The 16,990-nt window shown below is 47.8% G+C and overlaps 1 protein-coding gene across 10 annotated transcripts in view; it reads right to left on the reverse strand.

Annotated features, from left to right (window-relative positions):
- Positions 1–16,990, reverse strand: part of SYT14 (synaptotagmin 14) — a 210,480-nt gene that overhangs the window by 14,008 nt on the left and 179,482 nt on the right. For all 10 annotated transcript variants that reach the window (XM_065589530.1, XM_065589531.1, XM_042855127.2 and 7 more), the window contains one exon: positions 3–192. In XM_065589530.1, coding sequence (XP_065445602.1) covers positions 3–192 — 190 coding nt within the window. The remainder of the gene's footprint in view (positions 1–2; positions 193–16,990) is intronic.

Raw genomic sequence — 16,990 nt, forward strand, 5'->3', positions numbered from 1 at the left:
ACTGGGTGGTCTGTTTGCTGCCAAGTTTTTGAAGTGGCTGCCTTTTATCACTTCTGCTGATAGTCTTCCAGTTGTGGCATTATAAAGTAGGCCGATCAGGATTTCTGGAGCTGAGCCATGTACCAGGGACTGACAAGAGGAGGTACTTTCGCTGCAGGACATTTCTGACATGCTTATTTGAGAGTCACAGCCCTGTAAGCAGAAATGAAATATTTTGATGTGTTTTACAGAGTGAAGCTACTGGAGATCAATTTTTAGTGTAGCACTTAGGGAATTAGGCAAGCAACTTTAACAAAAACAGGAGTTGCATGCCTAAAACCCTTATGCACCAGATGAGAAATGTAGTCCTTTAGTGTATTTGTGTTTAGATATACACTTGAGGTAACAAAGAACAAAGCAATCTGGAGACAAAGTTATTATTAATATTGTGTTTTCATTATTAACTAGTCAGGAAGAATAAAAGGACCAAGACAAACACGGCATTTAGGGTCTTTACTTACTTGAATTGATAAGATGAGACACACAGTGTACTTTGCTGGCATCTAAGAGCCTACTAAACTTAGGATATTTGCTGTTTTTCCATAGATAGAAATCACCATTTGAACTTGGAACACAATAAAATACAGGGAATTTTTATTTCTCCTTTGTAAAGGTTATTTGCCAGATTGAAAACTCATGAGCATACAGTTAAAGACACGAGGAGAAACACAAACACAAACACACACTGCCAAGAACCAGTTTGTTTAGTAGGGTAGATTAATTGAGCCAGGCATATGGAATGTAACAGGCCTCTGTGCCCTGAGTGGCAGGGAGGGAAAGTCACATCAACGGTGGACAGGCAGTGATCTAGTGTCCTCCACCTAGGTTCCTGCCAGGGCCAGCTCCAGGCACCAGCTTAACAAGCAGGTACTTGGGGCGGCCAAGGGAGAGGGGCGGCACCTGCGGCAATTCGGGGGCGGCAGGTCCCTCACTCCCTCTAGGAGTGAAGGACCTGCCGCTGAATTGCCCGCCGCCGATCGCAGCTTTTCTTTTTTTTCCTTCCAATTGTCGCCGCCGATTGCAATCGCGGCTTTTTTTTTTTTTTTTTTTTTGCTTGGGGCAGCAGAAATGCTGGAGCCGGCCCTGGTTCCTGCAGGGAGGAAGCTTTAATTTCCACCATGGGAGCCTCTAAGAGGATGCACATCTCCCAGCCATTATGACAGTGTTGCCTCTTGACCCAGGCTGCTCACACCCACCTTGGCCCCTTTCAGCCCCTCTCCCCAGCAAAGGAAAGTTTACAGCTACTTTACACTATCACAGTTATTGTCCCGGTGGACTTCCTACTCTGGGGACTATATGCATATAGTAACTCTAGTGCAAACAAGGTTCTGGGTTTTATTTGGCCCAATCGCTATTTGCTTGGAAGCTGTGGAGAGAATTTAAAATGCCCAATTTACTCCTTTAAATTCCTCCCTCAAAGATCCTAAGGGTCTGTCTACACTGCAGCTGGAAGTGAGCCGTCCAGCCTGAGTAGACTGACTTGCACTAGCAGGACTCAAGCTAGCACACTAAAAATAGCATTACGGACACTGCCACTCGGGTGGAGATTTGGGCTAGCCACCTAAGATCATGCCCACTGCCACATACCTTTGGGTCTGAGCTCAGGTAGCTAGCCCAAGTCTCCATCAGAGCCATAATATCTACACTGCTATTTACAGGGCACTAGGTTGAGCCCCACTAGCACAAATCTGTCTACCCAGGCTGGGAGGCCTGTAAATTGTACCCACCTTTTCTTCAGTCAAAAAAATTTTGGGGTAGCTCCTTTCAGACTCAACATTATTTAAAGGAGTTGCTGGGGAGGGATTGAAGGAGGGGGAATGGATCCATTGTTCTTTGAGGTGGTTGCTTCTCCAGTGTTCAACACATCCATACCCTTTCTAGAAATTGGTGGTAAGGACAGTGAGATCAAGCCTGGGACCATATAATATAATAAATCTCCTAGAACTGGAAGGGACCTTGAAAGATCATCAAGTCCAGCCCCCTGCCTTCACTAGCAGGACCAAGTACTGATTTTGCCCCAGATCCCTAAGTGGCCCCCTCAAGGATTGAACTCACAACCCTGGGTTTAGCAGGCTAATGCTCAAACCACTGAGCTATCCCTCCCAGGCCTAGGTCAATCTTAAAAGCAAATGAAAATTTTACTTTACTCATAAAGCATGAATGAAATACAGAAGACCAAATTATAGCACAGGTATTAGTTTAGTCTATGAGATTGCATTTCAAATGGAACCCTTGTCCTAATTCTCGTCAACGGAAACAATATGTTCAAATAAATGTAAGGATGATACAAGCTTCCCAAAGCTTATTCCAAGAATTCCAGCCCTTATATGTGAATGCATAACGGTGTTACCAAATACATTCCTGCTGGAAAAGGTCCTAACCCAAATCTTCAGATCCCAGCCCCCCAAACCATCCAAATTTGCATTTTCAGTCTTCGATAATTTTTCCAATGTTCATTATTTAGGGCTGAAAATGAGCTATGAAATATTTTTTAATTGCATTTACTCTCTGCTTCTTTGGTATAAGCAAATAAAAATCCCACATTCCTCAACCTAAACTATGAAGTACAAAGTGGAAAGCTGAAAAGGAACATGACTCAGCTCCAGCAAGCACTGTGTCCACTGTACATTCCAAAAGCGCTGGCTGTCAAGAAACAGAAAAAATCAAGGTTTGGCCAGTCTGTTTTTATAATGTGTTTTCATAACTGCAGGTATGGCATACAAGAACAATTTTTCACAGCTGTTAAAGCTATATATATTCTCTCTGTTGAGCTTATTCAGTTTGTCTACTTAAGCTGGAATTACACCGCATGATTGCATGACAGATATACCCAGTATCAGTCAGTATAATAGGCAGTGCTGTGAGCCTATCAGCAGCCTAACCATTGTCAAGTTTTTGTAGGCATCAGGGCAATGGAGAGTTTTAAGGAGGGGTCTGAAGGAGGATAATGAGGTAGCTGTGAGCATGTTTTCTGGAGTCCCCTTCAAATGGAGGGATGCTAGTGGTAAAAATGACGAGGTAGGAAAATGTTTTTGCAGCAGCATTCTTAAAGGATATGAGTGAGGCAAGGCTGCATTTGTCAGAGCCAGAGACAAGGATTTTGCAGTAATTCAGATGGCTGATGATGAGAGCCTGGATGAGAGTTTAGCTGTGTGGATGGATAAGTAAAGCCATATCTTAGAGATATTACTCAGAAAAAATCTGCAAGATTTAGATATAGCCTAGATAGGAGTACCTAGAGAGAGGTCCAAGTCGAAGAGTATTGAGTGACAGGCAGAATGGCGGTGTTGTTGATAGTGATTGAGAAAGAGTGGGGAGGAGACTTGGGAGGTGGGAGATAAAGAGCTCTGTTTAGCCATGTTGAGCTTGGGCACAAAGCTAGACATCCACAAGGAGATCTCAGAGAGACAGGTCAAGATTTTAGTTTGGACAGAAGGAGACAGGTCTGGGAGTAAAGAGATAGATCTGTGAGTCATCAGAATAGAGATGATAGGTGAATTCGTGTTTGCAGATGAGATTACCAGAGATAAGATATAGACAGAGAAGGGAAGGGGACTAAGCAAAGAGCGCTACAGAACACCCACAGGAGGTTTGAGGGTGATGAAGAGGATCCTCCGAAGAACACACTGAAGGAGCAATTAGAGAGACAGAAGGAGAATTAGGAGAGGACAGAGTCATGGAAGCCAAGGGAGAACAAAATGTCAAGAAGGCGGCCATGGTCATTAGTATGGAAGGCAGCTGACAGGTTGAGGAGGACAAGGATGGAGTACTGGTTCTGAGCTTTGGCCAGGAAGAGGTAATTAGAGACTTTAGCAAGAGCCATTTCAGTGGAGTGCAAGAAGCGGAAATCAACAGTAGGGGATCTAGGATAGAACTGGAGGAGAGGGACTGCAGACAGTGAGTGTAGACAGTGCATTCAATGAAATTAGAGATGAAAGGGAGAGGGGGCAGTAGTTGGAGGTAAGTGAGGTCAAGGATGGCTTTGTTTTAAAAAGGGAAAGATTAAAGAATGTTTATATTGTGAGGGGAAAGAGCCAGAGGAGAGTGAGAGATTAAAGAAAAAAGAGTAATGTAGGGTATGAGAGTGGGAGCAAGGGAGATCAGGAGATGAGATGGGATGGGATGAGCTCACTGGGGCAAGTGGAAGTGTTAGAAGAGGAGGAGAGCAGATGAAAAACCACTGCGTCTGTTACTGTGGAGGAGGACGAGAGAGTTGTAGGAGGGAAAGGGAAGGGAAACCAAGGGGAGGGAGAATCATGTCATATTTTGTCAGTTTTCTCTTTGAGGAAATTAATGAGATTCTGTGCAGAGAGAGACATGGAGACAGGAGGAGGGGAGTGTTTGAGGAGTGAATCAAAGATAGCAAAAAATGGCTGGGATTGTGGGCATGGGATTAAATTATGTTGGAGAAGTAGAGCTGCTTTTCTAGCAAGATGGCAGAACTGATGAAGAGAACAAATCTGTAGTGGAGGAAATCAGCCTGGTCACATGATTTCCATAGAAACGCTCTGAGGTGTGAGAGCAGAAGTGAAGGAAGTGGAAGTTGGGGGTGAGCCAAGGCAGGAATGACCTTGTGATGGGAGAGAGAGGCCAAAGAGACAAAGGGGGAGGAGGGTGGAGCATGGAGACAATCAACAACTACATCAATAGAAGAAAGGGAACAGAGGACAGGGAGGAGAGGGCTGAGAGCAGATGAAAAAGCATCAATGCTGATAGACTGGAAGTCATGAAAAATCGGTTGCTCGCCTTTGTAACTGTTGTTCTTCAAGATGTGTTGCTCATATCCATTCCAATTAGGTGTGCGCGCGTTGCATGCATGGCCATCAGAGAATTTTTACCTTAGCAACTCCTGGTGGGTCAGCTGTGGAGCCCCTTGGAGTAGCGCCTTTATGGCACTTGATATATACCCCAGCCGACCCAGCACCCCCTCTGTTCTCTCTTGCCGGCCACGCCGACAGAGGGGAAGGTGAGCGGGTTTGGAATGGATATGAGCAACACATCTCGAAGAACAACAGTTACAAAGGTGAGCAACCGTTTTTTTTCCTTCGAGTGCTTGCTCATATCAATTCCAATTAGGTGACTGACAACCCTTACCTAGGTGGTGGGGTCGGAGTGAGGTAATGTGGATAGTAGGACTGCTCTACCAAACGCCGCATTGTCTCTGGCCTGCCGGACGATAGCATAGTGCGAAGCAAAAGGGTTTACTGATGACCAAGTTGCGGCTCTGCAGATCTCCTGGTTTGGCACGTGGGCCAGAAAAGCCACTGACGGGGCCTGAGCCCTTGTGGAGTGAGCGGTGAGGGGCGGGGGTGGAACAATAGCCAGATCGTAGCAAGCACGGATACCGGACGTGATCCATGAAGAGATCTACTGAGAGGAGACCGGGAGGCCCTTCATCCAGTCCGCCTCCGCAATGAAGAGGTGGGTCGTTTTCCTGAACGGCTTCGTGCGCTCAATATAGAAGGCAAGGGCCCTACAGACATCAAGGGAGCGTAGACGCTGCTCTTGGAGACTGGTGTGCAGTTTTGGATAAAAAAATGGAAGAAAAATGTCCTGGTTGATATGGAAGGTTGATACCACCTTTGGAAGAAAGGCAGGGTGAGGCTGTAGCTGCACCTTATCTTTATGGAAGATCGTGTAGGGTGGTTCTGAGGTAAGAGCCCTGATTTTGGAGACACGCCTCGCCGATGTGATAGCGACGAGGAAAGCTGTTTTCCAAGAGAGATATAAAAGGGAGCAGGTGGCCAGCGGCTAGAACGGGGGCCCCCATGAGTCTGGAGAGGACCAGGTTAAGGTCCCATATGGGGACTGGCTGCCGCACCTGGGGCATATGGGTAGAGACGGTCCAGGCCCTTGAGGAACCTACCGACCATGGGATTGGCAAGGACAGATCGTCCATTCACGCCCGGGTGAAAAGCCGAGATGGCCGTCAAGTGAATTCTGATAGATGATGTTGCCAGGCCCTGCTGTTTCAGGCTCAGGAGATAGTCCAAAATGAGAGGCATGGGCGCTTGGAGGGGGGGCATGCCGCGGTGAGTGCATCAGCACGAGAATCGCTTCCACTTAGCCATATACGTGGCCCGAGTGGAGGCTTCCTGCTGCCCATCAGAACTTACTGCACCAAATGCGAACAGAAGAGTACTGAATGGCTTAGCAGCCACGCCGTGAGGTGGAGAGATCGTAGGTCGGGGTGATAGAGGTGGCCGTGCTCCTGAGCGATCAGGTCTGGAAGAAGAGGCAGTGGGACTGGAGTGTCCACAGACAGCTCCAACAGCGTGGTGTACCAATGTTGTCTGGGCCATGCCGGGGAAACCAGAATCAGTCGTGTCCTGTCCTGTGCATCTTGATCAAGACCTTGTGCACAAAAGGAAATGGGGGAAAGGCGTAGAATAGACGACCGGTCCACGGGAGCAGGAAGGCATCTGTGAGAGAGCCCGGAGAGTGATCTTGGAGGGAACAAAAAGCCGGGCATTTCCAATTGTTGCGGGAGGCAAACAGGTCGACCTGGGGAAACCCCCACTTTCGTAAGATGGAGTGGATGACATCCGGTCGAAGTGACCACTGGTGGGAGTGGAAGGACCCGCTCAGGTGGTCCACCAGCGTGTTCTGAACCCCTGGGAGAAAATACGCCACCAGGTGAATGGAGTGGGCTATACAGAACTCCCACAGTCAAATGGCCTCCTGTCAGAGGGAGGACGAACGGGCCCCCCTTGCTTGTTGATGTAGAACATGGTCGTGGTGTTGTCCGTGAGGACCGCCACACAACAACCATGCAACAGCTCCTGAAAGGCTTGACAAGCAAGATGTACCACCATCGGCTCCTGTACGTTGATATGGAGAGAGAGTGCCCAGATGGGGCCCATAGGCCCTATGTCTGGATGTCCCTGAGGTGGGCGCCCCATCCCAAGGTTGACACGTCTGTGATGAGGGACAAGGAGGGCTGAGGGGTGTGGAAGGGGACTCCTTCGCATACCACCTGGGATCTAGCCACCAGCGGAGGGAGGCCAGGACCCACCACGGGACGGTGACCACCAGGTTCAGGTTGTCTCGATCTGGGCAATAGACTGATGCCAGCCAGGCTTGTAGCAAACGGAGCCGAAGTCTGGCATGCCTTATCACGTATGTGCAGGAAGCCATGTGTCCTAGAAGACTCAAGCAAATTCTTGCTGACGAGGTTGGGAAGCTCTGAAGGCTCCGGATAAGACCCACAATAGCTTCGAAACAAGCGTCCGGCAGGAGGGCTCGAGCCTGCACGGAGTCCAGGACTGCTACGATGAATTCTAGTCTCGGTTCTAGTGTCGACTTTGCCACATTAAGAAGGAGGCCTAACAGACAAAACGTGTCCATGATCAAGCGAAAGTGGGACTGCACCTGTTCTTTGGTGCACCCCCCAGATAAGCCAGTCGTCAAGGTAAGGGTATACCTGCTCCCGTCGTCGACGAAGGAAGGCTGCCATGACTGCCACACATTTGGTGAACGCCCGGGGGGCAGTAGAGAGGCCGAAGGGAAGGGCCGTGAACGGATAGTGTTCGTGGTTGACCACAAAGCAGAGGAAGCGTCTATGTGCCGTATGGATCGCTATGTGGAAATACATGTCGAGGGCGGCGTACCAGTCTCCAGGAAAGGTATAATGGTGCCCAAGGCGACCATGTGGAACTTCAACTTTACCATGAACTTGTTGAGTCCGTGCAGGGCCAGAATGGGCCGAAGCCTGACCTTTGCCTTGGGGATTAGGAAGTAACTAGAGTAAAACCCCCTGCCCCTTAGCTCCCTCGGAACCAACTTGATCACCCCCATGGCGAGGAGCATCTGAACCTCCTAAATAAGGAGTTGCTCGTGAGAGGGGTCACTGAAGAGGGACGGGGAGGGGGGGGGTGGGAAGGAAGAAAATTGGAGAGAGTATCCTCTTTCCACCGTGCGAAGGACCCAATGGTCCATGGTTATGAGAGACCAAGCACGGTGGAAACGGGATAAATGGTTCAAGAAAGGTGGGGTAAGATCCTGAATGAGGTCTGGTACATCGCCCTCGGACGTCCCTTCAAAAGGTTTGTTTAGAACCTGTCGAGGGCTTGGACGGGCCCTGGCTTTGCCCGGACTGGTGGTTGGAGGGCTTCCTCCTGCCATTATGTCCCCGTCTCCTATAAAAATCCTGCCTCAGCCAAGGAGGGGGATAGAAGCGTTGTGGAGGCTGCTGAGGTTTAAAGGGCTTCCGCTGGGTAGCTGGTGTGTGCATGCCCAGTGGCCTCATTATAGCCCTTGAGTCTTTAAGGCTTTGCTGCCTTGAATCGGTCTTGTCCAAAAACAGGCCCTGTCCATCAAAGGGGAGACCCTGCAATGTTTGCTGAAGTTCTGGTGGCAAGCTGGAAGCTTGCAACCAAGAGATTCGCCTCATCGCGATCCTGGAAGATAAATTCCACGCGGCAGAGTCCGCAGCATCCAATGAGGGCTGCAATGAGGTCTGTGCCACCATTTTGCCCTCTTCTGCCAAAGCCCCAAACTCCTGCCAATACAGAGAAGAACCGGGATATCATACAGGAAGATCTGGATGACCTTGTAAACTGGAGTAATAGTAATAGGATGAAATTTAATAGTGAAAAGTGCAAGGTCATGCATTTAGGAATTAATAACAAGAATTATTGTTATAAACTGGGGACGCATCAATTGGAAGTAACAGAGGAGGAGAAGGACCTCGGAGTATTGGTTGATTGCAGGATGACTATGAGCCGCCAATGTGATATGGCCGTGAAGAAAGCTAATGCGGTATTGGGATGCATCAGGCGAGGTATTTCCAGTAGAGATAAGGAAGTGTTAGTACCATTATACAAGGCACTGGTGAGACCTCATCTGGAATACTGTGTGCAGTTCTTATCTCCCATGCTTAAGAAGGATGAATTCAAACTGGAACAGGTACAGAGAAGGGCTACTAGGATGATCCGAGGAATGGAAAACCTGTGTTATGAAAGGAGACTCAGAGCTTGGCTTGTTTAGCCTAACCAAAAGAAGGCCGAGGGGAGATATGATTGCTCTCTATAAATATATCAGAGGAATAAATACCAGGGAAGGAGAGGAATTATTTAAGCTCAGGACCAATGTGGACACAAGAACAAATGGATATAAACTGACCATCAGGAAGTTTAGACTTGAAATTAGACGAAGGTTTCTAACCATCAGAGGAGTGAAGTTCTGGAACAGCCTTCCAAGGGGAGCAGTGGAGGCAAAAGACATATCTGGCTTCAAGACTAAGCTTGATAAGTTTATGGAGGGGATGGTATAATGGGCTAGCCTAATTTTGGCAATTAATTGGTCTTTGACTATTAGCGGTAAATATGCCCAATGGCTTGTGATGGGATATTAGATGGGGTGGGATTTGAGTTACTACAGAGAATTCATTCCTGGGTGTCTGGCTGGTGAGTCTTGCCCATGTGCTCAGGGTTTAGCTGATCGCCATATTTGGGGTCGGGAAGGAATTTTCCTCCAGGGCAGATTGGCAGAGGCCCTGGGGGTTTTTCACCTTCCTCTGCAGCATGGGGCACGGGTCACTTGCTGGAAGATTCTCTGCATCTTGAAGTCTTTAAACCATGATTTGAGGACTTCAATGGCTCAGACACAGGTTTGATATAGGAGTGGATGGGTGAGATTCTGTGGCCTGCGTTGTGCAGGAGGTCAGACTAGATGATCATAATGGTCCCTTCTGACCTTAAAGTCTATGATTCTATGATTCTCTCTGGACTCCTTGAACTTCAGCATGGAGTTCCAAGAGTTAAAATTGTATCGGCTCAGGAGTGCCTGCTGGTTAGCAATCCTGAGCTGAAGTCCTCCCAAGGAATAAACCTTGCGCCCAAACAGATCATGGCGCTTGGCCTCTTTTGACTTGGGTGCTGGAGCTTGCTGGCCATGCCATTCCTTTTTGTTCACTAAGGCCACCACCAGTGAACAGGGCTGTGGGTGTGTACAAAGATAGTCATACCCCTTAGAGGGGACAAAGTATTTCCGCTCCACTCCCTTAGCAGTCAGGGGAATGGATGCGGGCATTTGCCAGATTGTTCTGGTGGTGGTCTGGATGGTCCGAATAAGGAGTAGGGCCGCCCTTGATGGAGCTTCGGCGGACAAAATATCGACCACAGGGTCCTCCACCTCTATCACCTCCTCCGCTTGAAGGCTCATATTCCACGCCACTCTGCGTAGGAGGTCCTGGTGGGCACGGAGGTCTATCAGAGGGGGACCCGAGACTGCAGTGCCCGCTACTGCCTCGTTGGGTGAGGATGAGGAGGAGGCCACAGGAGGAAGAGGGTCATCTGGGGCATCTTGCAGAGCTGGGCCCAGTTGCCCTGTGCCAGCAACCTCGGTGCCCGGACCAGGAACTGGAGTTGGAGGAGGGCCTGAAGCCGGGAGAGAAGTCACCACGGCCTCCGGGGCGGTAGCCTCTGGTACTCATGGCTCGGGGCTGATCGAGAGGCCCCAGACAGAGCACCTTGGGTCTGGCGGTACACCCAGGGCTTCCAGAACAGCCATTGAGTGGACCCTTGAGCGGGACCTTGCTCCTGCGCCTGCCAATGTCCAGCCGCTGAGTCCAGGCAGCTGTGTTCCAAATGGTGGCGATCTAAGAAACGCGACCCTGCCTCTGACCCTGATGAATGAGTGGCGGAACATCATGGCCACGGTGGTGCCGAGTGGGTCTGCGCTGAGTCATGCCAACGAGACGGTGGAGAGCGGTGCCGCAATGCTGGGGAGCGGTGCCGGGATCTGGACCGGTACTGGTATCTGGAACGGTGCCTGGATCTGGACCTAGGCTGTGACAATGACCGGCATCGAGAGCAGCGTCGAGTCTGGGATCTGATCCTCAATGGCAACCGGCAGACGGAGGGGCATCGAGACTGGTGCCGGGAGTTGGAGGGGTGCCGCAAGTACAACCGGCGCAGCAAGTACAACCGGCGTCACGATGGACAGCGGTGCCAGGACTGCAAGCGGCGTCAGGAGCGGGATTGGTGCCGGCGGGTGGATAAGTGCCGGCTTGTCCCGGGACGGTGCCACACGTACAGGTGCCGATGCCTCGGTCTGAGGCTGAGGGGATGCTGACATTGTCATGGCAATCAGGTCCCTTGCAGCAGCAAAGGTATCTGGGGTAGACGGCAACTGGACCTCAATGACGTTGCGAGTCGGGGAGTCCAGTCGCACTGGACTCAACAGCTCCACCTTTGGGGCCGTAGTCAACAGTGCCGAAGCCGCATGTTGTGCCCCTGGGCGCTCCGCTGCGGGATGTGACTCTGCGGGCAGTTCCAGGGAGGCTGGTCTTTGCTGAGGTGGGCCAGCCTTTTCCGGTTTCCGGTGCCGCTTCTGGCCAGGAGAGTGGGAGCAGTGCCAGACCGATGATGTCGGCTGCAGTGCCAGGGAACGTCGGTGCCGCGGGTCTCTATCAGAGACCAACCGCAGTGCCGTTCCTACTGCTGCCACCGGGGCGCTACGCACCGAAGCGCTCGGTACCAGATCTTGGCATGCCGCTGGAGACTGAGGGCTAAGAGCCGCCTCCATGAGGAGCGGTCTTAAACGAAAGTCCCACTCCTTCTTAGTTCGGGGACGAAACCCTTTACAGATCCTGCACTTCTCAGCTTGATGAGATTCCCTCAGACACTTCAGGCAAGAGTCATGGGGGTCCCCCGTTGGCATGGGCTTAGAGCAGGAACCGCAGGGTTTAAAGCCCAGAGCCTTGGGCATGAGCCCAAGAGAAAGATGGGAAGGAGGGAAACCCCTCCAACTCTACCAACACTAACAACTATAACTATTAAACACTATAACTACAACTATTAACTATGAACTATGAACAAAACTATGAGGAATACGTTAGGGAGAGTGGAGAACAGCAAAGTGGAGCTCCACAGTTCCAACACCCATCATGGGCGGTAAGAAGGAACTGAGGGGGCACTGGGTCAGCTGGGGTATATATCAAGCGCCATAAAGGCACCACTCCAGGGGGCTCCACAGCCAACCCACCAGGTGTTGCTAGGGTAAAAATTCTCCAACGGCCATGCACGCGGCGCACGCATACCTAATTGGAATCGATATGAGCAAGCACTCGAAGAAGAAGGTTGAGTGACAGGACAAGGGGAGGGGCTGACGGGCAATGTTGAAAGAGACCAGGTGATGCTCAGAGAGGAAAAACTCAGCAACAGAGATGAGCAAGAGAGAGAAGTGCTTGGTGAAGACTTTCTATACATAGATGGCAGCATGGAAAATGTCACAAACTAAGGACTAGAAGCATTTTCATACATGGCAACAACAATTGTCCACCACAGTAACCATTATGGGGAGGTCCCACTAAACACTATAGCAAAAGCTATATGAACTCAAGGAGAGTCTATATTAGCAGGATTTCTTCTCTACAGTATTTTTCCCAGTGTATGCTGCCCTACTTGAGTGTTGATGTGGAGATCTACATTGAAACAGATCCATTTATTGCCTTTCAAGTGAAGCTCTTCTTGGTAGCAATAGCGACCGGTATTTACCCTGACTTAGTCCTTAGTCTGTACATTGCATGAAGATTTAAAAATGTAACAGTATCACTGGGCTCCTTTCCAAGTCCTATCTTGTTTTTACTCTGTGCACATGGTAGAAAATCCCAAAAGAGGTCACCAATCTTTTCAAGAAAGTGCAGAAAGAAATGATATTGTATTACCGGCCTTCGGATGGTACCGATATTTTGATAAATAAAAGCACAATGATCAAGTGCCAACTTTTAAAATATTAATTATGAAATTGTTAACCAATACAACATGAATATAAAGATAGACACAATAAAGCTTTAATCTTATGACAATAATGGAGTGCTATTTCTGCCTTTCATTGCCATCTAAATCTGCCTTGAACCTACCTATAAATCAGCATGGAGGCCACTTCATCGCAGCAGTTTCATTGTGAGTAAGGTAAAATAATAATAATATCTAGTGCTTTTTATCCAAAGATCTCAAAACACTTTACAAAAAGAGGGCAGTATCCTTATTCCCATTTTGGGGATAATTGAGGCACCGGGAAATAAAGTGGTATGCCCAAGGTCATCCAGCAGGCCAGTAGCAGAGCTGAGAACTGAACCCAGGTCACCTGAGTCTCAGTCCAATGCTCTATCCTTAAAACTGTCAAAACAAGTTTATCTACACTGACCTATTCATAAAGGTGTTTGTTTGCATAAGATAATTATATTTTTCCTAGATTAACTGTGACAAAAATATATTTTTAGTACACTAAGTACAAAATAAAAATACTAAGTGATAAAACTTTTTCTAAGCGTTTGGTCAGAAGGACAATATCTTTACATTAAAATGCCCTGATTTCTAGCTTTCCGGCTTTATACATCAGAGCTATCATCCGCTGTTGATCTTTAAATCTTTTCTGCATTCACCACAGGGCTGGTACTTTACTGCAAGGTCTCTCAGAATTGATTTGATCAACATCATTAGAATGGGTGAATTTACATCCAATTACAAGATTAAAATGTACTGTGTATGTACACATCTGAGATTAAGGGACTATCTCTGTTAACTTCTTTGTGTGTACCAAATAGAAAACAAAACTGAACCTTTAAAAAAGAATCCCTAAAGGAGTATATCAAGTATAGGAATGTTTCTATCAAACACATCATAACTGGTTCCTACTGCACAACAAACAATAAACCAAAAGAAATACAAGACCTTTTCCCCTCATATAGAGGAAAATACATATAATGCACAGTGTTGGCATGTTGAACTCCTGAGGAAAGTTTTCTTACTATCTGAACCTTAGCCCTGTGGCACATGAGAAGTGACTCCCCATTCCTGGGGGTTCAGTTCTGTTTTCTTCCCCATCAGCAAACAGAGCTAACTGGATCAAATTAAACAGCAGACATTGTTCCCTAGAAAGCACTGAAAAAACCTGGTATTTGCAATGGTATCTCTTATGTAGAGCTTGTGATGTCCTGGGTCTCAAATTCAGGCCTGGGAGTCCCCAGGCAGGCACCACATCCTAGCCTCCACGCAATGTGTTCTGAAATGGGGTGGGCCAAGAAGCTGGTAGGACTCTAGCCTCAGCCAAGGCATCACCCACAGAAGCCCCGATTGGAGGATTGCCCTGTTCCACCAATTGGTCCAACCACACTATTTAAGCCAGACAGCACAGGAAGTTTGTCTGAGTAACAAGCTGAGTTCCTATTGTGGCTGCATTGGCCCCTGCTTGTGCCTGCCTCTTGCATCGAACCCTCTTCCTGATTCCTGCTCCACTTCTGGTTCCTGCCTCATCCCTACCTTTACTCCTGTTCCCACTATGCTCCTGCTCTGTGCTTGATCCTTGCCTCTCCTCCAATTCCTGATCTTACATCTCATCTCCAATCATCAGTTACTAGTCCTGGCTCTGACCCCGGCCATCAACTTCTGACCCGGACTCTGGCTTGACCCTGGGCTCTGGCATTTGGCATCTGACCTCGACTCTGTGACTCTCAGCTTTGATTCCTGGTTCTGATTCTGGCTTGTCCCCAGCTCTGGTAATTGGCAGTTGACTCTGGTGCTGACCCTGGGCTTCGTTCCCCAACCTGGACACCTGCTCTGCTCACTAGACCTGACTCCTGCTTTGACTACTAGGCCAGACTGCCTACATCCCAGTCCATAGCATAACTTCATTTGTCTTTCTTCATTTTTTATTATTAATAACAATTCATTGAAATACAGAAACTCCTCACTTAACGTTGTAGTTATGTTCCTGAAAAATGTGACTTTAAGAGAAACGATGTTAAGCGAATCCAATTTCCCCATAAGAATTAATGTAAATGAGGGGAAATTTTTTTCACCAGACAAAAGACATTTTACACACACACACACACACACACACACACACACACACACACACACACACACACACAAAGTTTTAAACAAACAATTTAATACTGGTACACAGTGATGAGGATTGTGAAGCTTGGTTGAAGTGGAGGAGTCAGAGGGTGGGATATTTCCCATACTGCTAAATGATGAACTAGCAATTGGCTGAGCCCTCAAGGGTTAACTCTCTCTCTACACAAGGCAGCAGGAATGGAGGGAGATATGCGCATTTCCCTTAAGTACACTGCCTTAATTAGATCAGCTTGCTGAGACGCGGCTGCTGCAAGCTTCCTCCATCCTGAGTCCTGGTCTGTCCCCCCTGCTCTATGGAAGATGGGGTAAGTGGGGTGCAGGAGCAGGGGGGAGGGGGACACCCTGACAACTTGGTAACTTAGGGAAGCGGGGAGCTGATAGGGGGGCTGCCGGTCCACCCTAGTTCCAAGCCCCCACCAGCTAGCTGCAACGGGCTGCTCTTCCTGCAAGCAGTAGACAAAGCAGGCGGCTGCCAAATGACATTAGAAGGGAGCATTACACAACTTTAAATGAGCATGTTCCCTAATTGATCAGCAACGTAACAATGAAACAACATTAACTGGGACAACTTTAAGTGAGGAATTACTGTAGGATGTTTGTTTCTTACATGTTCATCTCTTCCTGTGACTTATTCTGGACTTGTAGTCGGAGATAAATTCTGCTCTCAATTCAATTGAAGTCACATTGTAAGTGCAAGTACCAGGGAAGGGATATTTTTCTTCCCAATGTTTTATGTTGGTCATTTGTTCCAACTCTTACCAGGGCCCGTTTGTCATATAAAATGCTAATCCTGGTCTGCATGAGTGAAAGAGGTCCTGGAGGTCTCCTAGCTGCCCAATATGCTAATGAAAGAAATCTCTTTTGCTTTGCTAACTTGAAGTGGGCTGTGTGGGGAAGAAGCTTGAAGGCGGCCATGTTTGGGGAGGAATCTTACATGGGTTCTACTTCCCCATATTGCTGTTTTGTTTTTTTTCTTGGCTTTGTTAATGTTGAGTATTTCATATAATCATAGAAATGTAGGGCTGGAAGGGACCTCTACAGCTCATGTAGTCTAGTCCTCTGCCCGAGGAAGGACCAAGTAAACCTAGACTGTTCCTGATAGGCATTTGTCTAACCTGTTCTTAAAAAACTCCAATGATGGGGATTCCGCAACCTCCCTTGGAAGCCTATTCCAGAGCTTAATTGGTTAGAAAGTTTTTCCTAACACCTAACCTAAATCTCCTTTGCTGCAGCTTAAGCCCATTACTTTTTGTCCTACTTTCAGTGGACATGGAGAACAATTGGTCACAGTCTTCTTTATAACTGCCCTTAGCATATCTAAAGACTTATCAGGTGCCCCCACAGTCTTCTTTTCTCAGAATAAATATGCCTGGTTTTGTCAACCTTCCTCATATGTCAAGTTTTCTAAAGCTTTTATCTTGTTTTGCTCTCTTTCGGACTCTCTCCAATTTATCCAGTCTTTCCTAATGTGGCATCCAGAACTAGACACAGTACTCCAGCTGAGGCCTCAACAATGCCTAGTAGAGCAAGACATCTACTTCCCATATCTGACATACGACATTTCGGTTAATACTCCTGGGAATAATATTAGCTTTTTTAGCAACTGCATCACATTGTTGACTCATTCACTATAACCCCCAGACCCTTTTCTGCAGTACTACTGCCTGGCCGGTTATTCCCCATTTTGTAGTTGTGCATTTGATTTTTTTTCTTCCTAACTGTAGTACTTTCTATTTGTCTTTATTGAATTTCATCTTGTTGATTTCAGACCAATTTTCCATTGTATCAAGATCATTTTGAATTCTAATCCTGTCCTCCAAAGAGCTAGCAACCCCTCCCAGCTTGGTATCATCTGCAAATTTTATAAGCATACTCTCCACCCCTTATCCAATCCAGTTCGATAGTGAACCATTGATAATTACTCTTTTTCAACTAGTTGTGCACCCCCTGATAGTAATTTCATCTAGACCACATTTCCCTAGTTTGCTTATGAGAATGTCAAGTCAGACTGTCTCAAAATCCTTACTAAAATCAAAATATATCAAGTCTACAGCTTCCCCCTATCCACTGGGCCAATAACCCTG

The sequence above is a fragment of the Chrysemys picta genome, chromosome 3 (genome assembly GCF_011386835.1).
Source record: "Chrysemys picta bellii isolate R12L10 chromosome 3, ASM1138683v2, whole genome shotgun sequence".
NCBI classification, from domain to species: Eukaryota; Metazoa; Chordata; order Testudines; family Emydidae; genus Chrysemys; species Chrysemys picta.